At 43.8% G+C, this 23545-nt stretch overlaps 2 protein-coding genes across 4 annotated transcripts; one reads left to right on the top strand and one right to left on the bottom strand.

Annotated features, from left to right (window-relative positions):
- The first annotated feature begins 824 nt into the window (after positions 1 to 824).
- On the top strand, positions 825 to 12270 carry LOC138634511 (trafficking kinesin-binding protein 1-like). 3 transcript variants are annotated; one of them, XM_069721490.1, is made up of 17 exons: positions 838 to 940; positions 1894 to 1970; positions 2474 to 2590; positions 2739 to 2839; positions 2991 to 3096; positions 3179 to 3257; positions 3327 to 3457; positions 3555 to 3629; positions 3751 to 3888; positions 3968 to 4044; positions 4805 to 5053; positions 5239 to 5519; positions 6982 to 7100; positions 7695 to 7902; positions 7996 to 8101; positions 8662 to 8787; positions 9849 to 12270. In XM_069721490.1, exons 1-17 carry the CDS (start codon positions 859 to 861, stop codon positions 10441 to 10443), a joined length of 2667 nt encoding a protein of 888 aa, XP_069577591.1. In that variant the 5' UTR covers positions 838 to 858; the 3' UTR covers positions 10444 to 12270. The 3 variants fall into 3 exon arrangements, with proteins under 3 accessions (XP_069577590.1, XP_069577591.1, XP_069577592.1); XM_069721491.1 differs by having other exon boundaries at positions 839 to 940; positions 5242 to 5519; XM_069721489.1 differs by having other exon boundaries at positions 825 to 940; positions 3179 to 3457.
- Positions 12271 to 18612: 6342 nt separating this feature from the next.
- On the bottom strand, positions 18613 to 22255 carry cckb (cholecystokinin b). The gene is made up of 4 exons (XM_069721512.1): positions 22147 to 22255; positions 21372 to 21492; positions 21121 to 21276; positions 18613 to 19096 (listed from the first exon to the last, which is right to left on the bottom strand). Exons 2-4 carry the CDS (start codon positions 21490 to 21492, stop codon positions 18960 to 18962), a joined length of 414 nt encoding a protein of 137 aa, XP_069577613.1. The 5' UTR covers positions 22147 to 22255; the 3' UTR covers positions 18613 to 18959.
- Between the last annotated feature and the right edge of the window lie 1290 nt (positions 22256 to 23545).

Here is a 23545-nt window from a genome sequence, read left to right as displayed (position 1 = left end):
ATAAATACTGGTTTGATATAACTGACACTGTAGACTACTTCCACAAGGTGGAGCCCATAGTCTGCTTACAGTCTTGGTGTTAACACTGTTATCTGAATGTCAGACAAAACAATGCCTGTACTTGCATGGTTGTAATAGACTGAATTTGATTATTTTTCCTTTATTTCCCTGTAACATTAGATTGGTTCAGAGAGTTAAGTTCAGTTCTGTGTTGTTCATTATGGATTTTATATCATCTCATGTATTTAACTAGGTTTCATATTTTGGAGTTCAGATATTCCAATTCAGATATACTTAAGCTGTACATTGTTATTATCTTCATTAGTTTAAGTACTCGTGTTAGAGGTAACCTGTGTCTGATTGCATCCTGATCAGTGGTATAGAGTGAGAATGAATGTCCATGCATTTGTCGCGGGCTTGTTTGTGGGTGAGGGTCGCCATGGTAACAGCTGCTGTATGCATATTTATGTTTAGCGGCCTTGTACAGAGCGGAAGAGAGAGGAAGTGGGGTAACGAGAGAAAGGTGGAAAAGAGAGAGATGTGGGAGTTTTAAAAACACTTATAAACAGAGAGAAGAGTCCACACATGCAGCTCACCTCTATTGATTGGCTCCATCTTCCTTCCTGCATCCTTTCCTGTACATTCAAAACACGATTTCCACTTCTGTTTCAGTTCCGCAGCTGTAGAGAAAACAGACTCGCCTCCCTCGCGCTCACTCACAGGAGTGTCCATTTGGGCGGAGGATAATTCAGTATCCGGGCCTGTTATGCAGCAGCTGAGCAGTGGGAGGGAGGGAGATAGAAAGTGAATGGATCAGTGTTTGGAGGTGGTCATTTCTGCTCGTCGTAAAGGGAGGAGATGGACAACAAAAGCGGGATGGGGAGAATAGCGAGGGATGAATGTGGACTGGAGGACTGGTACTGTAGGGAGGACAAGAAAGGTGACGTACATGTCGAGAAAAACAGAGAAGAGGCTTGTTTATATGAAATTTAAAATGTGATCACTTAGATTTCTGTTCACAGTAGACTAAAGCTGACCTTTATAGCTTGATATGTCCCTGTTACAGGTTGTTTAGTGACTGCAGTATATTAGTATTTTTTTTTATTTCAGGATCTCCAGCAATGCAACACAACAATGTCAAACCGTCTTTGTACATTTACTAGTAAATAGTGGTTTACTACAGGTTGTCTGTAGCTTTACTCACCTTAATAAGAGGGATTTCTTGAAGCTTACCAGCTTTGAGTTTGCTCTGTTGTGATACATCAACCCTCAGCACGCACACACAAATTCCCATGGATCATTGTTGTGCCTGTATGAGTCAGAGTGGATCATAATTTTAACTGTTGTTGCTCCTTAGATAGATAGTTATTTTATTAATCCCACAAGGGGAAATGTTTTCGCTACAGCAGCATTATAGGTACAAACATTATAAACATATGAGCTTCCAAGGTGCTTTGATTTCATTATTTTGCACTTTTTAAAACACTAACAGGATTACCATCATGCATTCAATAACTGTGTACAGCATGATATCGATGAGAGCTCTGGAGTCGATGAGATCTGTCACCCCAGGCAGCAAACTGCTGTGCGCCATGGAAAACAGTCCTTTCCCCTTTAACACAGCCCTGCTCTCACACACGCAAACTTTGTATCATTGGTGATGGAAGTGTTGCATCCTAAATGCGACCTGCCCACCACTTCTGAGAGGACGACTTTTAAAACTTTGTGTTACATAATGCAGCGGTGTGTGCGTGCCATCGTACATGTTGTTCTATCACAACTGAAGTGATGAGGAAATAGGTCATTTGCTGCAAAGTCTGCAGGTTCAGTTTTGAGCTGTACGTCTTTTCTAGCCTTTATCTCACCGTGTTTGTGTGTTTTATGTTTCCACAGTGCTATGTGCAGACAGAGTGGGCCAGATGACAAAGACCTACAATGACATTGATGCTGTCACACGTTTGTTGGAGGAGGTGAGCCTTTCTATTTTTGGCTCTTCTATCGGTGTACCTCAAAGCTGCACTAGGAAGGACTTTGTAATCAAACTAACTCCCAATGCGATGCTGCACCAGAGAGGATGCTGGGATATGGACATGCCCAATATGACTGAACAGGATTATTATTATTATTATTAATTACATTACATTTAGCTGACACTTTTATCCAAAGTGACTTACAACACACTGATGGTACACCATCGGGAGCAATTTAGGGTTCAGTGTCTTGCTCAAGGACGCTCGGGCATGTGGACAGGAGGAGCTGGGGATTGAACCACCAACCTTCTGATTAGTGTTCAACCCACTCTACCGTCCGAGCCACAGCCTCCCTAGGATAAATTTAGTTTACTTCTCTTCCTCTTCTTTCTTTCCTCTTCGTTATTTCCTTCTCTTCCTCCTTTCTTTCTCTTTTCTTCCTCCTCTTCTCTTTCTTTTTTGTTCCTCCTCTCTTCCTCCTCCTCTTTTCTTCCAACCAATAGAAAGAGAGAGATCTGGAGTTGGCTGCAAAGATCGGCCAATCGCTTCTTAAGAAGAACCGAACTCTGACTGAACAGAATGATTATTTGGAGGAACAAGTGGGACAAATCACAGAGGAGGTCTGCACACACACACACACACACACACACACACACACAAACACACAAACACACAAACACACACATAGCGTCATTGTTACTCACTGACTCTTGACAGGTATGTTGGTACCACATGCCCATGTGTTGAACAGGATCTGTCCTCTTCCAGGTGGCCCAGCTACACCATGAGCTGAACCTGAAGGATGAGCTGCTGCAGTTTTACACCAATGCAGCAGAGGAGAGTGAAGACGAGTCCAGCAGCTCCCCGACGTGAGCTTCCTCTCTTTGCTACCTAATGTCACTCCTACTGTCTATAGATACAATCATTTACCACTTAGAGGCGTAAAAACAGACGCAAATAAACCAGTAACGAGCACAGAGAGTCAAATCTCATGCTCACTCTGTCTCTATCGGTTCAAAGGGGGAAGAAGAGCAAAGTGGAAGCAGCTTCAGGAGGCTTTGTGAACGACACACTCAATAGGAAACTCAAAGAGCTGGAGGAGGAGAACCTTTCTCTCCGCTCGGAGGTATCACACACTAACAGCAGCATGCAGTGAGAAACAGCAACAACTCTGAATATTTTGTTTAATCATGGATGTCTACGTGCAGGCTACCCATCTGAAGTCAGAGACCGAAACGTACGAAGAAAAGGAGCAGCAGCTTGTCAACGACTGTGTGAAAGAACTCAGTAAGTTTTGCCAAAGTTTTATGTACGTGTCCCAACTGGCCTTAACTGTGACTGCCTCGTGTTGTCCAGGGTTGTCCAGTCTCCAGATCTCTGTCATAGCAGAGGAACTGGCTCGGAAGACAGAAGATGCGTCCCGACAGCAGGAGGAGATCACGCACCTCCTCTCTCAGATAGTAGACCTGCAAAAGAAAGCCAAATCTGTGAGTGCACGCAGAAAAACACATTTCAATTTGAGTTATTATTGGTTTAATATTATATTGTCGTGTTGCTAAGTCAAAGCTGCGTATGTGTGTCCAGTTTGCAGTGGAAAACGAGGAGCTCTCTCAACACCTGTTGGCAGCTAAAGATGCACAAAGGCAGCTTACAGCAGAGGTAACTTTCCTCGCTTGCAAACCAATGACAGTTTGTGTACTGTGAACACTGTATTTCTCTGAGTGTTGTCATGACAGCAGGCTGTTTATAGAATTTGATTTTAATCTCTTCAACACATCAGCTCCAGGAGCTGGAGGAGAAGTACTTGGAGTGCATCGAGATGCTGCATGAAGCTCAGGAGGAGCTGAAGAACCTGAGGAACAGAAACTACCCTGCAGGAACCCCCCGCCGCCACCACCCGCTGGGCCTGTACCCCATGGTGAGGGTGTGAGGGTGTGTTTGTGTGTCTCTGGGAGTATGTATCATCTTCCTTTCCTTAAAGAGTTTTGGTATTGCAGGATTCTCTGGCAGCTGAGATTGAGGGAACGATGAGGAAGGAGTTGAGTCTGGATGACCCCGAGTGTGAGGAACAGAAGTAAGTACGCTTGAAGAACTTAACACCTCACTGTATTGTGCACAGTAGAGCATCAGTGTAAGCTGCATTCTGTTTTTTATACAGTCCAGTAACACGCCAACGCGTGTAATACACCCGTCGGGCCACTACAGGACACCGTTGTCAGTGTCACGTGAAGCCAACAAAAACCATGTGGTTAGGTTTAGTAAAAAACTACTTGGTTATGGTCATAAAAAGATCATGGTTCGGGTTAAAATCATAGATGGTATAGAAAAGTGGACATAGCTTCCGGGTTCTGAAAAATGAAGCCAATGCCGAAGTGATTTAAGCTGCTATACCACCGAGGGCCACTAGGGGGTTGACTCTGGCTCTACCATTCAACTTCTCATAAAATACAAAGTCGCAAAAAAATGTGGGCGAGTTATTTCGGTGTTGTTAGCGAATCACTCCTTATCATTAGTTCTGTTCCTGTATCCTTAGTTTAAAATCTTATTATCTGAAAATAATCCCATCATTACTACAAAATAAACTTCAAAAAGCTGTGTTTTTGCGGACATGTCTGTTTGATTGACAGGCCCGTGGTGAAGTCAGGGTACAGCTATCAGTGGTGGGACGTAGTATCGTCGGGTTTCCAACAAGATTGAATCAGATTCCCAAGCTAATATAACTTTTTTGGCCAAGAAAGAATTTCAAAAAAGAATCGAAACCGGTGTTTGTTAGATATAAACATTGAATTAAAACAAAGACCAAGAGAACAGATTAACTACTTGTGTCTGTGCAGGACTCATCGGAAGCGTGTGTTTGAGACGGTGAAGAACGTTAACCAGACGGTCCGTCAGCGCTCACTGACTCCAACCAGCGCCAACATCCCGGGCTCCAACCAGTCTCTGTCGGCGCGGACATCGCCCCAGTCCAGCGGCCTCACCACACCTCACTCCATTATGTATGGAGGAGACAACAGCGGAGACAACGTCGCCCTCGACAACCGAACACAGAGCATCCTGATGGAGACAGCATCCAATCAGGATAGGTGAGAATGAGCGGGCCAATACAGCTCATAAATTAGACAGAATAGCTGTTCTCGTGTGAAAAAGTGACTTCGTAAAGAGGATTAGTCAGTGGTGTCGTTTGAGGAACATTTTCCTCTTTTTTCAAGAGTAATTTATTGAAAAATATCTTTGTCCTTTGGTGTCTGTTTCTTTCCTGCTCTGTCAGCAGCACCGAGGGCCGAGAGAAGAAGGCGAGCGGGGCTGAGGACCTGCGGCTGGCCCTGCGCCGCCTGTCTCTGCGTCGACAAAACAACTTGAGCGAGAGGCGTTTCTTTGAGGAGGAGAGAGAGCGGAGGAGGGGGGGACATACCGGACTGCAGGACGCCCTGGGCCAGGAGAGTGTAATGACCCCGTCTGAAAGCATCATGTCCCTGGGGAACCTCCACGTTTGGGCCTCACGAGGGCCCTACCTCCCTGACAAACTCCAGATCGTCAAACCACTCGAAGGTGAGGGAGAGAAGGAGCGCGGGACGAGCTGCACGGCGGGGAGGGACTGGGAAGGGGAGCAGCACCGAGGGGTCGGGACAAAGAAAGGCAGCAAGCGGGGCTTGGGGGCCGAGGGGGAGAGGAGCCAGGAGACCCGGCATGGGCGAACGCTCGAAGGGGAGAGGGAGAGAGACTGGGGCTGGGGGAGGAAGACCGGAGCGGGGATAGAGAGGGAGCGAGGAAGGAGGTGGGCCAGAGACCGAGCAGGGAGCAGGAAGATGAGGAGTGCGCAAGAGAGTAAAGCGACGCCTCTGTCGCTGATGCTCTTCAACTCGCTCTGGTCTCTGATGCATCATCACAAGTCGGGCAGCTTCGCATCTCCACACAGCTATTACAAAGACACACAGCCCAGAGGGTGGTTGTAGAAACATACACATGGTTAGACAGAGGAAGAGGCACTCTGCTCATGACATGCATCACTTGCTGCTGTTCTTTTATTAACTTTGACCTAAAAGGGAAAACAAACATAAACATGGGACAGCAGCACACTAGATATACGTATGCTCTGAACTTCTTAGGCCAGAGATTTAATGTCTCTGCTGGCGCTTTTACGTTGACAGCTGATTGTGAACGCAGAAAGAGTCAGTGCAGCGTTTTTATCATTCCCTCTCTGTTGATTTAACTTCTTTTGGCCTGTGCTGCCCTCTGCTGGTAGTATTTTATACTCCATTTAAACGCACTGTACCATTATCCTTACAGGTCCTGCTATGACTTCTTATTTGTTAATGTGCATTCTTCCTATCTATGCTTTGTTCTCCTTGTGTTTCATTATTATTTATTCATGACCTCCTATGTTTTTTCAGTTTTTCATTGTTCCTTTGCACCTCTTGCTGTGTCAGTTCATTAGCTGTTATTAACAGTTGTGGCTGGCTAATAAAATCATTTTCTCGTTCTACTTTGTTTCTCCATTTCATTTCATTTTCACATTATTCCTCTGCTCTCTGTATTCATCTTTGTCATCCTGATTACTAAAACCTATCCTGTCTTCCTCTTCACTTGTTTTTTTTTTTTTTTTTCATGAATATGTCCAGCAGACAGACATTAAAAATATGTTATTAGCATTCACTTCTAATATAACTGCCATTTGTAATTATTTTGTTACACAATTTGCAGTCTTTATTAGCCTAAATTAGACAATTCTGTCTGTGATGTGCTGTTTACTTTTTGGAGTAGAAAAACTGTCAATATGTCCCCGCAACAATATACAGAACCATTTAAAAGAACCAAAACATCATGATTTTATACTAATTAATGTAGTGAGGCCTTTACTGCATGGCACGTGACACTGTGATGCTAACAGGTATATTCAGGAAAACTACTGGTGGTGATAAAAGTGTTTGGTGCTTGAATGTGTTATAAGATCAGGAACTGAAGTTACAGTATAGTCCAGTACGTTGTAGTTATATTCACTTCTCTCCAACAGGCTCTGCCACCCTGCACCACTGGCAGCAGTTAGCGCAGCCTCACCTCGGTGTGATTCTGGACGCCCGGCCAGGAGTTGTGCCAAAGGGCTACAGACCGCTCGAACTGGAGCTGGAGCAGGTCTGTGTGTGTGTGTGTGTGTGTGTGTGTGTGTGTGTGTGTGTGTGTGTGTGTGTGTGTGTGTGTGTGTGTGTGTGTGTGTGTGTGTGTGTGTGTGTGTGTGTGTGCGTGCGTGTGTGCATGTGTGATTTCTGAGTCCTTATTAACACTGATCATTCAAATACATCTCTGTATGTGTACCACATCTACAGCTGTGTTTGTGTGACAGGTTGCACACTGCAAACAATATCAGGTCCTCTTTTACTGTAGATATTTGCAGCATCAATGAAAGCAGAACACAGTAATGTTCAGTAAAATACTACTTTTCTTCTTGATTATATCAAACAGCCGTCCGTCTCCCTTCAACTTTCTGCTATATCACAATTAGTAGGAGAAGAGTCAGGAGAGCACAGTGATGGATAAAACACATATTTAACAAAACAGCTGAGGGAATTTGCTCAGATAGTTGTGGGATAATTTCATATGTAGAGGGGTGTGTTCATACAGCATTACTTTATTTATTACTACTAAAAGTACTCCTTACTGAACTCCTGTTTCTGTCCATTCGAGTGTTAATAGCTGTGAATTTGGATTTGGGCTCTTCTGTGTCTGCAGGTTTACCCATGGGGCAGCTTCGAGGAGGACGAACCAGGAGAGCAGTACTTCCAGAATCTACCCACCTCCTCAGCTTCCGCCTCCCCGGCCGTGCCCACCACCTCCAGCACAGCAGACCCCAACCTTGGGCAGCCTCCAACCAGCCTCGCTCTGCCTTCTCCGCCCTCTCCATCGCCGTCACCACATCTCAGCAACACCGACGCTCTGGGTGAGGACAACACACAGTACATTTACATGACATTGAACATGACTGTAAACCCTGTAAAGTGTTTGATGTTCATCATGTTTATGTGACTTTCAGCTGCATACTACCCAGGAAAATGCATGGCCCACACCAGCTCTACATACACCTTCACGACCTGTCGGATCCTCCACCCAACTGATGAGCAGACGCGGGTCACACCGAGGTAAATAAAATCACTGACACACAACACCTGCTCTTGCTGCGTGCATCACAATTCCTCCATAACCAACGACTGCAAAGTTTTTCTTCTCCGCTAAAGGCACCATATATTAACATCAGCCTCATTACAATACTAATAATGAACCGGTACATTTCTATAAGCCGTTTTTCCTTCTCTCCTGAACGGTGGATGCTTTAAAGTGCAACTAAAACACGTATTTTGTGACATTTCATATATTGCAATATCACTAAAATTTTAAGCACAAACATCAATGCAGTTTAAGAATATAATGTGGTTTAATAATCATCATTTTTGTTTCAATGTCATGCTTGTAGAAGCCTACATTGCGCTAAATCTGCACTCAGTCTGAATGTGACTAAATCTCAAGACAAATTTAGGTGGGATCGAGTCCAGACAACAACATTTAGTCATTTTTCTGCTAGACGGTGGGAAGGTACTAAATAATACATGCCGGTGCTTATGGTTCAAACATCCTCTGTGCACAGGAGAATAAATTCAGAAAGGAGTAGCATCAGTGTCTCTCTTTTACTTCCTCTTTAAAGTCTGAACCCGGTTCCTACGTCGTCCTCCTGTGTGATGACCAGCACTCTGTTGGGTACTCCTGCTGCTACTCCCTGCACGTCACGCAGGCTCGGTCTCAGGCCCTCTGAATCCTCAACTAACCTCAGGCAAGGCACCACATATGTGACATTTTCAGCTACAAATAAATATATTTTTCTTCCTACTTCCTACAGCTCATTGTTACCTCATCACGTTTATAAAGCCATTCACAATCATTGTATATCACACTGAGTCAAAGCAAAACATTCAAGGTGTGATCAGAAAGCTCAGAGATGGCTCCTGTTGTGCAATAATGAAGCGCAGCCCGGTGATGCACATGCAGATGGTGGAAGCTATAACCTTCATGAGTAGTATTTCAAGCTTTGTCACTTGATCAGCATCAGCACCTGAATTACGCACATTTTTGTGTCCCCTTGTATGTGCACATTTGCAGTTTGAATATGGACTTGAAATTCGAGCAGAGAACACATCAAATTTTCAAGTTTTCAAGTTTTGGGGAACAGAAAGATGATGCAGTGGGAGTAGGGAAGAGATGATGGTGTCGATTCAGGCAAGAAATTAATGCGTTTTCAAAGTGCTGTGAGCAGGGGCATTGTCATGTTGGAGAAGCAAAGTGCCATCTGATCCTGGTGGACAAATTGACAATGAACAACCCTACGAATGTGAAAGAAATCACACCTGGTGGCACTCCGGAGCAGCTGACCGTCTTCTTTGGTCTTGGATAGTGACAATCTGCCCTTCTTGAAATGCGAATATGAATCAGAGCACCTATCTCGCCCGGCTCATTGCTTCACTGCCGTAGGCTTACTGAAGCATTTCAATTTCATGTACCGCTTTCCCAAGTCGGACACAAAATTTTATGTGCGCTTTCTGCTTAAGTCCACGGAGAAAACGCAAACGCACTAGTGGTCACAAAAATGTGTGTAACTCACATGCTGATGTTGATCAAGCGAAGTAACTTTGAGGACTATCTCATGAAGGTTATAGCCACCCTGTGCTCTGTGTGCATCACTGCTGAGCTTCAGTCGTTCACAACAGGACCTTTTTGATCGCACCTTGTATAAGTCCACTTGCTTAAAGAAAAGTTCTGCTGTTTCAATGGTTCTGTAAGCAGATTGTTTGATTATGATCAACTTTTTGGACTCACAATTGTCCCCTGTCTGTGCAGAGATGCAACCCGCACCACCAGCACCTCCCTGGGGTTAGTGCGTCTTCTCCAGGAGCGCGGCATCTCAGCAGCCATGTATCACCAGAGCCAGGGCCTGGAGCACAGTCAGGGCAGCGGAGGAGTCCTGTTCAGCACCTCTATTGCCCCTAACCGGGCGCCCAATCCTGACCCCCTGCGCCCCTCCACCCCTCCAAACTCCCCCACAAGACAGGGAGCTTCAGCCCTGCCGACCTCAACGGGCTTCGACTTCAAGAGCCCCTCTTATGACAACTTCCTGGCCTCCAAACCGGCCCGTTCCATTCTGAAGGAGGTGACGGGGGGGATGAGAGGCAGACAGAGAGGGAGGGACTGCGAAAGCCAAACGGACGTGAGCGTGACCGTCCACAACCTCAACCTGCTGGACAAAGTGAAGCGGCTGGGTGTGGCCGGAGCTCCCGGGGGCCGAGCAATGAGTCCCAGTCCCATCCTGGGGCCTCTGGGTGGGCTGCGCAGATCCGGCTCCCCTTTTGGACCCGATGGAATGAGGAGGAACCGGAGTTATCCAGCCATGGTTGGAGCCAGCATGGCCATGAAAGCCCCGGGGCCCCAGGAGTAGTCTGGACTGCTGCTGGCCATCCGGGTAGCAGAGTAGGAGCCAGGCAGGGCCAAGAGCTGGCTGCTGAGCAGTCACCTGGAGCCCAAACACGGACTGACAATGTTCATACTGTACGACGACAAAGTGGCACTACTGACCCGTTTCTGATCACTACTGTGGTTCCACACAAACGTGCTCCACTCTTCAGTGCTTTAAGTGGTGAAGGCTTGAATTAAAAGGAAAACTTAAAGGGTTAGTTCACCCAAAATACAATAAACACATTTTCTGACATACCACTGGTGTGTAGCCATGTATATATGGACGTTTTGCTTTTTTGTGCTCAGATTTTATGATATCGCTGAAATAAATTAATGAATTTAAGACTTTTCAGTCCAAACATTGAACATTTTCATTTAAAAACCGTTACGTAATCTTTAGATAAATATCTTGACAACGATTGGATGGACAGACATGCACGAGCTTGAATTTAATAACTGATGATCCTCTTGACTTTCTCTCTTGTTCTACCATGTCAGATTTTGAATTTTGCTTCACTTTTTTGCCCAAATTACTACGAAACTGAAAACATTCCCATCAGCCTCAGATGTAAATTGGTTTGAGCGATCATCTGAGCATACTAACATCCTACATTAAGATGGTGAACTTGTACCAGTTAGATAGTTGGCCTGTTAGTGTGCTGATGTGAGCATTTAACTCTGAGCACTGATAACAGAGCTGCTGTTAGTCTTCACTTGACACAGTTATTTAAAAATCTGGACACATAAAACCAATTTTTATGTAATAACTTTTTACATAATTGGGTGAACTGAGCCATTAAAAACAGAATATATTAAAAGAGAGCTACTGAGATATCCACTAAGATTGGAGACTGACTCTGCTGGCTAGATGTAGTACTCCCACTCTTGCCTTGTTTCTGAAACACATCCACAAAATCCCACACACACACACACACAAGCACACACACGCACACACACACACACACACACACACACACACACACACACACACACACACACACACACACACACACACACACACACACACACACACACACACACACACACACACACACACACAGGTGCACTCTGCTCAAGCTTCCATCGCACTTGTTGGCTATTTGTAGTCGCTGTAGCACTAAACCATGCCTTTCTTCTTCAACATTATTGGATTCAGTTTTACACCAAATACTTAAAATCTATCATCGTCACTCTCTTCCCTCTCACCTTTACCAAAATCCCTCTTGAAGTAATTATATGTGCGTGTGATCAGTCAGTTTCGATAAATCATTGAATGGATTTTATGTCAGTGTTAAAGATACTTTGGTTTTGTTTCCGAATTGGCCGTCAGATAGGGAAGTTGATGGTGCTTCCACAGAAGTGGACGGATCAATACGTTGCAGCCACAGCTCACAAAGAGGACACAGAGAGGGATGAGGGAAGGGACTGTGGCCAATCAGCCGTCCTGGTCGGAAGCTTTTGGGACATTTTCCTTAAGGTTTTGTCAGAAAAATGAAGCAATATAGTGCCTCAGCCTTTTGTGTTTAATGATTTATGCTCCTCATACAGGTGTGAAGTAGCTCACACAACCATAGTTGCACTTGTATTTATTTTTAAAAATCCCATTGTGAGTTTAAAACTATTTTTCTTAAAATCATGTTGTCTTACACACTGTATATACTATTCATCATTACTGGAATGTCAGTAATGACACACTTATAAATGAACTGTTATATGTAGTACATAAACACGAACCACACATCACTGTAAGCATCGGGGGCGAGCATGTAATCAGGGTTTTTCCAAATAAAAAGTCATCGAACAATAACTTCATCTTTTCTTTTTTTTTCTCTCCACATGTATCACTCATGACCGCAGTAATAATGAGAAGAAAAAGAGCCCAAAACATGAAAATAATATTTACTCTCCTCCAGCAGATGGTGCTCAAAAATAACACATAGAGAGCATGTGAAGTACATCTTTGTGTTTATGCTTCGATCCACATTAGCGCAGTCATAATCCATTACCCCTCCACCATCTGTACCTGCTGCGCTGAGGGCCATGATAAGGGCGGCTTATTAAAACTCGACTGACCACGAGGTGACTAGAGGTGAGCAATAAGCAAAAGATGCCACAGCGGCAGGCGGGGAGGCTAATTGGAAGAAATGAAACTGCATGAAATATCACTTTCATGTTGGATATTTGTCATCGTACAATAACATTTTGATAATCCGATTTATCCCAAGACCAGATCAAACACCTCCAGAGCTGAAAGAGGAAATCCAACCTTTGGTGCAAACAGTCAGTACCAAGCTGTTTCCACTTCTGAACACATGAAATAACAGACAGTATCAAATACACCCCAACAGGTGTAGCAGAGGAGTTTAGCTACCAGTTATATTCAAGACAAATTGATATTTAACAGGATGTATAACAGTATGTTATTTAACTGGAAACACATTATTATAATCCACAACTTATCTCAACATCACTTAAAGTGACAAAGTTGTGTACGGACCAGTGCTGCCAGATGTAACAATCATATTTGTTCGATGTACAGTCAATAATGATAAAAATGCCTAAATCCTTTTCCCCCCTATGTCCGACATGCTATTGGGCCTTGTTCAGACTGCAAATCATATCCAAACCACATTTAGAGACATACACCAAAATAATTCTGCTGGCACTTTGGTGGGAGGCTTCTGTTCAGGCAAAGTTGGAAAGAATTTACCAGAAAAAAACTATTTATCAAGAAATATTTCAATTTGTCATGCTTCTGCGTTAAAAAGCCACGTCACCAGCGCAGCTATGTGTACGTCGTTACGACAGCAACCCGTGTAGATCGGCTGGCGATGTCTGGACACAACTAAGCTAATCCACTCACTTGCAAATAACCATGCAGACAGTCTGTCGTAAAGATCTGATTTAAGAAACAAATCCGATTTGCCTGCAGTTTGAACAAAGCCAAAGAGCACATTTGGAACCAGTCTGATTATTCATCAAACTCTGAACATGTCAGCGGTGCATTACATAAAACTGACCCTGGATCTTGTCACCAAGCTCTAAACTTTTTGAGTTTTATTGTCAAACAAGCTTTTGGTGTGCATAACAAGTCCAGTTTGATTTACAGTGCATGTACCTTCTTTGATTACACACTAGACTGCACGGTGCATTATAGATGCTCGCCTGTGGTCAGAGCTCACTGCAGTCAACTTGTTAAAGAAATAACCTCACTATCACTCTCTAGTAGCACCTGTGGCAATAAGAGCAGCTGTGTTATTGGACTTCACCGAGAGATCCAACCAGCGTCGCCTGCATGAAACCGTTTCTTTTTCTTTGAATTTGCACTTGTTTTGGAAGTTTTAACTTCTGCAGTCATAGATTTTTTTTCTGTTAGTTCAGCCACAGTAGCGAACAGAGACCAGGTAACATAGCACGCAGCTTTTTCTTCTACTAAGAAGTCGCTTCACACACAAGTGAGTTGAAGAGCGTTGAAGTTTTGAGCTGTGTTGTTATCAGTATGAAGGAACGTTTTGTGTCTTTTTCCTGTAAGTATGAAAGACTATGAATTTTTCACACTGCAATCAAAAAGCAGGTTTGTAAGTACAGATATAAGAAGTGAGAATAAAATTATTTTAATTGCAACAAATTATCCCTCAGTTATGTTGGTGTTGGTGACTGACTTGAGAATTTTGCTTAAAAAAACAGGCTCCTTGGTGTGTCACAATTGTGAATCAGATCTCTTTGGTTGTGAGTCAAAAACCTAACAGACATTCATTTAAATGTTAATCTTTAATCTTTAACTTTGGATGGATGGACTGACATTCAAGCACAAGCATACTTTAAAAACAATTCGCTAGCTAGGACCCCGCCTCAGCCGAGGGCGAACCTTCATTAATTGAGGGAGATTAAGCCGGGGTGAGAGTTTCGCGGTTTGGGGAAGGCTTAGTTGAGGATCCACTGCGGCTCCCGGGCCTTGCAGATCCCCGAGATCTCCATGTGGGACGGAAGAATAAAGGCTATGAAACATGATAACCACAAGTGAAACGGTTTAACAAGAGGGAGGGAGGGAGGGTGGGATGCGGAAAACACGAACAGGCCGAGGTTTAAAGTGGGTGGATATTTATAGGAGTGTGGCCGGAAGTGGTGGAGTGGTTGAGGCGTGGTCCTGCTCCTGAAATTCAGCCAGAACTTTATCTCCAACGTGTTTAGTTGCCCTTAAAACACAACACATCGGGAGGTGTATCCTGTTTAGTTCACTTATCATGTCTGATAGTTTACATTACTTATTTTGACCAACTCATACTGAAGGTCAGCTTACCAATAACTTCTGAATTAATTTGTCTTGACTTTTCTCTGGTGACATAGACCTTATATAAAATGGTGCCAGACTATTTCCTGCTGGGGTGCAGCTATTTCCTGAGCTGTGACATTGTCAGGTTACAAATGGATACTTCAAAATAAAACTGCTGGCCAAGAAATAGTCTAGCAAATGGCCTGGTTAAGTCAGCAAAGGTCCAGTAAATCCAACCCAGTAAAATATTTGGTCAGCATTTTGAAATTTCCAGGCAGTCTTTCATTACTTTCCCAGTATTTTCCATCAAGACCCAACTGCAGTTAGCAGAAGTAACGCTGTACCGCCAGCAAGCTGCCTGTTTGATTGACACCTCATTGAGCCAATAGGAGCTTCCATATCCTTTCCCCAGCCTACAAAAGCCAGCCAGAGTTGGTGTCCAACTGAGGTGGCTGCACCTTTTCTGTTGTTTACAGATCCAGCCAATCAGAAGTGACGTTACTGATGATTGACACTTTGTATAGCCAATGAGATTGTGAGGATGAGGACACAAGGCTTCAGTGGATGGATTCCTACCTGAAACAAATACATAAAGAAACTTGCTGCCAGTCAGCTGGGATAGCCCCCCCCCCCCCCCCCCCCCGCGTGACCCTGTTTAGGATGAAGAGAGTATAGATGATAGATGGATGCAGGGATTTGGAGACATAACAAGTGGTATGGTGGAAAAAAAGAGTAATTTATATCAGAGAACACATCATCAAATGATTAACAACAACAAAGATGAGCGTCATAAAGTTTGTAAAATATCCATCAGACATTGTTTTTATGATAAAACTGTTAAAAACCAGCAAACCAAATCAATTTTTGCTGACAAACAAGGTCCTGACTGGTACACCCTCACCACTCTTGTCACAGGGCCAACACAGAAAGAAACTTCTTTAACTCAGTACCAGTAGCACCTACAGTGATTCTGAATGTTGGGGATAAACTATCACCTTGTTTCCTTTCAAGAGAACCAAACTCACACTTGTGCTACAAACAGTTTAAGAACAGCTTTCAGTTTACTTTGGGTACAGCCTACACCATGGTGATGAGCTGTTTTAAGCAAATTTGATAGGAGAGTAGTATCATTCTTCCCAACTCTCAGCGGGAAAGCTGTAATCTTTTTCAAAATGCCAAACTATGTTTTCATCAAGTTCAAAACATGTCATTGTGCTTCTGTCATCACTGTCTGTGCATCAAAGACGTGAAGGATTCCTGCTTTTACTTAAAGTTCTTCTGTTTCTGGTGCCAGTGAAATGCATTTGAATCATCTGAAGTCAAAGACAGGAAATGTTGGAGGCTGACAGGACAGAATGGGAGACGGTATGTTCAGCCAGTTTTGGGAAGAGCTCAGACCATCTGCTCGTCACCGTCGCTGGATCTTCTTCACAGCCACAGTCTCGGAGCTCACGTTGCTTCCATGAGCGTTGTGGCTTTTCCCATTAGCACACATCACCAGAGCACTTAGGCATGTAGTGCTCGAATCACTCCATGGAAGAAATGGTAATCTTCTCACATGTTTGCCATTTGACCTTTTTTATATCTCACACACACTTGCTGGTACACACACACATAGTGGAGACATTTACTGGCAGTCCCAGTGAAGCCTTTAAACCTTTCCAGAGCCTTTAACTCGGGAGTCTTTTGGCCTCAGCTCTTTAAACAAAAGCTGTCACTCAATTCCCATGGATCCGTATGACTCTCAAGTCTCTGTACATTTTCTAATTCAGGTGGGACCTCAGTCCATGCCCAAGTCGCTTAAATGCCCAATACGCACACAAACATATAAACACACGGCAAACTCTTTCTTTCCCTCAGGGCATCCAAAACCACCTCTGAATAATTCACCGAGCCTGCTTTGTTCATCGATCCTCCCGCTCTACCTCTCACTCACACAGACACGTCTTTCACTTAACACGCTGGGGCCAGCAGCAGGATAATGGGCGTCATTCATTACAATTCACCACCACTGTGGATTTCTCCTCTTTCCCTCGCTAATACCTTCCAGAGGCTGAACTTTGTTGCCTCTTGTAACCGCTGGCTGGTCAGTGTTGTTGTTCTCGAGATACGTGTAATAAAAAGAAGTAGAAAGACAAAAACACTTTAGAATTCATTCTTCTGTCTTTGTATACATGTATTTTCTTCATGCTGCATGTCTACATAGCAGTCTAAAATATACCGGACCCTCAGGAAGCTGTTATTGGCTCTCTGGAGGAGCCAAAAGCAATTAAGAGGATTTGTTTTTGGCTCCTCGACAGAGGAATTATGACGGTTTAATTTGGTGCCTGCCTAAATAATTCAATCCATATCAGTTTCTCCAGACGCTTCAAACCTTTTCAATATTTAGCAGACGTTATAGCTCATAATGATCCTGCCGTTCGTTTGAAGATATTTTTGAGCACTCGCCCGGGCTCGCTCCCTGAATGGATGCATTCACTGACTTTCATCTGTACCTTCTTTTTCTCAGTATTAGCGACTTCCTCCTTTACGTTCACCTTCCAGTAAAACCTGCATCATTACCCATAAACCACCATGTTCCAGCAGGGATTTTCCTTTCATCATTTAGCGTCAGACAAATACTCTGACCTTTGACCCCAGGTTGGTTGACAGTGGTTTCTCTGAAATCGTTGTGTCATCATTTGTTTGTGGTGTATCAAACACACCTCTCTTCATTTCTGTATGAATATCAGAGATGATTGTGAATTTTTCATGTCAAAACATTTAATTTATTAATACATGCAAGGCTTCACATAAAAGAAAACCAACCAGACAGATGATCACTGGTGAATGTCAACGCGCCTGCGAGGCTCTTTACTCAGGAATCTGCAGGCAGATTAAGGTCTTACCTCTCATGGTGATATGTACAAAGCATACAGACACGGTGACGTGAACATCTCTCCTCTACAAACAATACCCTGACAGAATCATATCTCCATTAATCTACAATATAAATCTTCATGCTGCAACTGACTGTGATCACTTACAATGTTTTGTCCTTTTCAATGAAGATGGTGCCTTCAACAAAATGATTGGAGGAGGACCAGATGTGGCTCCCAAATATTCATTGAAGTATACACCTTATATTTTGTGGTTTCCTTAATGCATGTCAAAAAAATGCCTTGTCTCCTAAAAGCAACACTTTCTCGAGTATTTTATATTTCATAGAAACAAGTGACAACTCTGTCAAGGGTAGTTCTAGCAAAATAAAAGAGAAGGCCTCTTTTATAACTCCAGTTTTCTGATCCAACCAGGCTCCATCACCACAGTAGAAATCCAAAGTTGTTAAATGTTCCCACTGTCCAATAAGATGAATAAGAGCTGAATTTTCTGAGATTTCATACACAGAAGTGATAAATTGTGATCCATCTCATTCCAAACTGAAGGAGGGAAGATTTTTCCATTGACTTAAGTCTGTCATACGAAAAAAAATAGTCATCCTTTGTGTATTTAGAGAGGAAATCATTCTGCTTTTGTTGCAAAAAAAAAAAAAAAGAAAAAAGGCAAAGATGAACCGGAGGGTATTTTTCCAAATTAAAAGTAAAGACTTTATGACTGATTTAAGTATGTGGAAGGATAATTTTGTATCTTCTTTTATATTCAGAAGGTCTTTGCCTTCATAAACTGTCACAATGACTTTTTGGCAGCTGTGTGTGTACTTAGAGGTGTGTAATGGGTTTTAACACATGCTCATGATGTCATATGTGAAGGCTCAGGAGGCTGCAGAAAGGAGGCGTGACAGCCGTTCTGTCACACATCTACCGTATGAATGCACCTAATGGATGTCAATGGGTCTAAGTGAAGCAGCATGCTTTGTGTTGGAAGAATTAATATGCAGGGTGATAATTCTCATCTTTATTCAGTCCAGTTAGTCTCTACAGACCCTGACACCACCTGGGTCCTTCCCACCCAAAAAAAACCAACCCAGAAAGAAACCAGAGATAACCAGAAACAAACGAACCGTGGACAATGAGAGCTTTTCTGCAAAATTTTGGCATACAGTACGTATATTGCGTTATTACAGTTTTACAAACAAATGTACAACAAATACATCATAAATAGACTCGTATTGTGAGACAGTGAGGAGCCAGCTTGCGTGGGGATTTTTTTTCTTCTTTTTCTCATGTGCCCGTACGGAGGAGGAGGAGGAGGAGGAAGAGGTATGAGCCGTGACTCCCCGCCTCCCTTTATGAGGAGTACTCGTACTCCTCTGCGCTGCGGCGGCCGAAATCCATCCAGCCCAAGTAGTCCCTGTCTGCTATCCGGTGGTTGGTGCTCAGTCCGCCTCCTTTGCTGTTCGCCGTGGAGTTTCTACGCACAGAGCCTGCAAGGAGGGGAGGAGGAGGAGGAGAGGTGAGGGTGAAGATACAGGATGAGTGAAATTAGGATTCCTCTGAGTGAAGAGGACGTGACTTTTGATCTCTTGCTCTGATCAGACACTAGGAGAGCTGAGAGGACTTTAGTGACTAAAACATAATTTTTGTATTGAAAATATTCAAATGAGGCACATTTTAAAACAGACTGGACCCAAATGGTGCTCTCACAAACTAACCAGAGTCAGCACTAGAAATACATTTTCACTAATTGATATTTTTAATATCCGAAAATTTAATCACTTTCGCCATATTTTCTGCCCTAAAATGGCACATTGCAAATGAGGTGAATTCATAACCAAATTACAGCCTTTATAATTTGGTTTTTTACACCTTTCAGTGGAAATAGTGCTCACAAAATTTAATTCTGTGATGATTGGGGTTTTAAAATGATTTGATTTTGAGATGACTGCTGTGAAGCTGGTGTGCTGTTGGCCATTTTAGTAGTGCTTCTCTCCCTCTAACACACACACACACACACACACGTGGCCAAAAGAAAGGGGATGTACCAAAGAAAGCTGGACTTTAGACTGACAGCATGCTATTATCCTGCCTTGCTGTCTTCCTCTCCACCCATTACATTGAAATACCCCCCCATCCCTCCCACACACACATACACATCTTGCAAAACATCTCTCCACTTCTGATCTCTGATTCTATTTATTTTTTTAGTCCAAGGAAAGTGAGGCAGTGCTCCTCTCCGTTTAATAATCAATTGTGCGCTCGCAGAGATGCAGTTTTCACTCCAACCCACATCCGCCTCCGCAACACACACACACACACACACACACACACACACACACACACACACACACACACACACACACACACACACACACACACACACACACACACACACACACACACACACATAAACACAGCGTTTCAGCTCCCTGGTGTGCTGAGAAGATTGGCCGCAGAAGGCTCGACAACGACACCTCCTACACCGAAACATGCAAGTGAACAGCGGGCACCGACACCCACGGACGCACACACTCCACTGAACAAAAACATGCACTCTCCGAGGTATTACATATTAATTTCACTGTGCCCTCTGACATTTTGAAGATTTCACTGTCTGACTTCAGAGTGCGTTTGTCTTGTTCTGAATATTATGCAGCAGCAAAAAGTATAAACTTTACAGCTTTAATATGCAGATACATTTAAGATGCATCTTTGTGTTTCATGGTAAAGCCAAGGGAAGGCAATTTTAATATGTTGTTTTTATCAATAAACTGCTGATTAAACATGCAGATAATGTTTTGCCTGTTTCTAACCCGTGTTAAGATGTTTTTCTGAGCGTCTGTGGAAACGTGCCTTTTTCAGGCTGTTCTACAACGAGACATCACGCACATGGACACACAGAGTCAGTTTCCATGTCTGAAAGTCAAGTGGAAAATTCAGATGCTGACATTGTGTGTGTGTGTGTGTGTGTGTGTGTGTGTGTGTGTGTGTGTGTGTGTGTGTGTGTGTGTGTGTGTGTGTGTGTGTGTGTGTGTGTGTGTGTGTGTGTGTGTGTGTGTGTGTGTGTGTGTGTGTGTGTGTGTGTGTGTGTGTGTGTTCCCCTGTCATGTCACACTGTCAGAGAGATCTGAGCGCTGAAACTAAGGAACTATGACAGAAAGAAAGAAAAGAAACAGTCAAGCGATCGTAAGTCAGATGGGAGGGAAAAAAAAGTGAAAAAAGTCGGTATGATGGGAATGGCCGGAAGGCTGCACGCGCTAATACACGCTCTTCCAAACCACAAGAGCTTTTCAGAGCCATTAATTCATTTTACAAAGCTGGCTGTGCACTAATTCCAGTAATTAGCAGGTCTGAAGGGAGGCGAGAGGCAGGAAGGGGCACTCGTCTGAAAATGAACATATGATACAAATATTGTTGTTGCCAGATGTTTTTCTTTTTGGACACACACACTCATCTACCCTCCCCTGTAAGCTTCAAGGTGGCAGGTGCATGCAGAGCTCCTCACACACACCTTTCCTGGAGGAGATGAGTCTTGCGAGCAGCTCGCTGAGGTTGGCCCGGGAGTCTGCATCGTCCTCAGCCAGAGGAAGAGCTTTCAGCTGGGGGCCCGAGCGCCTGTGTCGGTGGTGGGGCTCTCCCAAGGTGTGGGTGTCCGCCTCAAGGAGAGCTGCTCGACGCACACAGAGAAAACACACAGATGTCAGATATGAAGACTCACTGCTATTCATGAATGAGGCTCTACCTGCGCGGACTCACTCGTACCCTCTAAAGGAGCGGAGATGGAGCGCTGGCCCTCGTCTAAGGGCTGCGAGGAGAAAGGGAGCCCCAAACAGCTCGTACACAGGATTGCCAGCACGACACACACACACAGACCTGCAGTCATCTGAAACACAGAAAGAGAGGAGAGCACGCAGGGGAAGTTCATTAAGAAAGGATTTTTTTTTTTTTTTAGTTGCAGTCCAGTTTGGGTTTTACAGCCAACGACTCGACTGTAATCTTCCACACTGAGAAACTACAACCACGAGACCCTCTGCCACCCGCCAGACAACTGCTCCTTCACAGCTAACGATCACGCTGACTCCACGAGAGGCGCGTGAATCAGTGCAGCATCTTCACACATGTCGTCCAGGGGCACAGCACGCTGCTCAACAGCTTCGGTCGATGCCGATAGCCGGGTCTCGGTATCAGGAGCGCAATTTCAACCGGTCAAACTGACTTTGAAAAGAATTTCTCATTTCTACTTCAGGAAACGTCTCCGGAAATTATTTTATAAAATATGATGCTGCTATCAGAGTAAATTTATTCTAATGTAAGACTTAAGTTGTCATGAATTGTACATTAAAGGGGAAAAAATGTGAAGCATTTTCATAAATATTACTTTTAAAAGTTGCAAAAAAATGTCACAGAATTGGCTTTGTGTTAATATGGGTGTTTGAATTCTCTCGTTATGAAGTAAAAAAAAAAAAAGTCTTAGCACATAAAAATCATTGATCTCTGTTCTGTCATATAATAAACAAAAATAAAGTGGTTTTCTTACCTTGAGAAACGAGGTTCAGCGTGTTGGAGGAGTGTGTGAGAGGGAGGAGAAGACTTCTCTGTGGAGTGGGAAGGATGCCCCTTTTATACTCCCCGCTCAGCACCCTCTGAGTGTGTGTTGCCTCTATGCTTCCCGTGTATGTGTGTGTGTGTGTGTGTGTGTGGTGTGTGTGTGTGTGTGTGTGTGTGTGTGTGTGTGTGTGTGTGTGTGTGTGTGTGCGCACGTGTTGCCTCAGTATGCTTCCCGTGTATTCCTCAGTGTGTGTGTGTGGTTGTTAATCTTATGAGTGCATTTGTTACAGCCTCAACCATCCAGCACTGTGTTTCACTTTTATTGTGTTTGCTTACCATAAATTAGGAGCTGCCTGTTTCACTTGCATTAACAATGTGTGACATGTGAGTGTTATAGTAAATGTTTCTGTGCACTAGGGAATCATATTAATCAAAAGAATAGCTTCAAACTGCTGCTGAAATATTCAAAAATTCATCATTTTTTTTGCTTCAATTGAGTATATTTTTATCCTTCCAGAAAAATCCAGTGTGTGTGTGTGTGTGTGTGTGTGTGTGTGTGTGTGTGTGTGTGTGTGTGTGTGTGTGTGTGTGTGTGTGTGTGTGCTGTGTGGTCACGCGTGTGTAGGCGTGAGTATCTGAACACACGTGTAGTGGATGTCAGTGGATGCTCACACTTAAAAAGTGGGCGGAAGCAAAAATGAGAATCTTCAGTTTTGTTTCATTTACCAGGTGACGGAGCAGGAAGTGAGACATCTCCACCACCGTCCACCTGCTGTCTCTCACCGCTGCTCCGTCCTCCTCTAACCACGCAGGGACCCGCCTCATCAATCACGCAGGTGTAGCAGCAAATCAGCCTGCCGGAGTCAATACAGCTATTGAGCCGCTGCTGTGATTTAACGTTTTTATTAATGAGCTGAAGGTGCGCTGATGCATGATGGGACTTTTTATTTTTTTTTTTTTTAACCTGCTGAGAAAATGTGGACAAGAGACTGCAGCATCAGTGAGGCGGTTAACTCAGGTTAACATGCACGGGGGAACCATTGAGGGGAGGGATACACATCCTGTTAATGCTGTGGCCTAATTAGAGGAGATAAATTAGTGACAGATCTGAGAGGGAGAGGAGTGTGAAGCTGCTCTCCACACACACACACACACACACACACACACACACACACACACACACACACACACACACACACACACACACACACACACACACACACAACATCGTGATCAGTATTTACTTTGTGCTGATATTCAATAAAATATAGATGAATTGCATTTTTGCTGCTACATAAATAAAAATAAAACAATCACCGGGGTTCAGCTAGAATCAGAGACACTAACTTTTTTTTTATCGTTGCCAGTGCAGATGAATGTCGTGCTTA

This window comes from Brachyistius frenatus, unplaced genomic scaffold, assembly GCF_029030835.1.
Source record: "Brachyistius frenatus isolate BFR_SWC_R1_liver_20210118 unplaced genomic scaffold, ASM2903083v1 Contig_266, whole genome shotgun sequence".
Taxonomy (NCBI): domain Eukaryota; kingdom Metazoa; phylum Chordata; class Actinopteri; family Embiotocidae; genus Brachyistius; species Brachyistius frenatus.
Note: the sequence above shows the minus strand (reverse complement) of the source record. Positions and strands in the feature narration are given on the sequence as shown.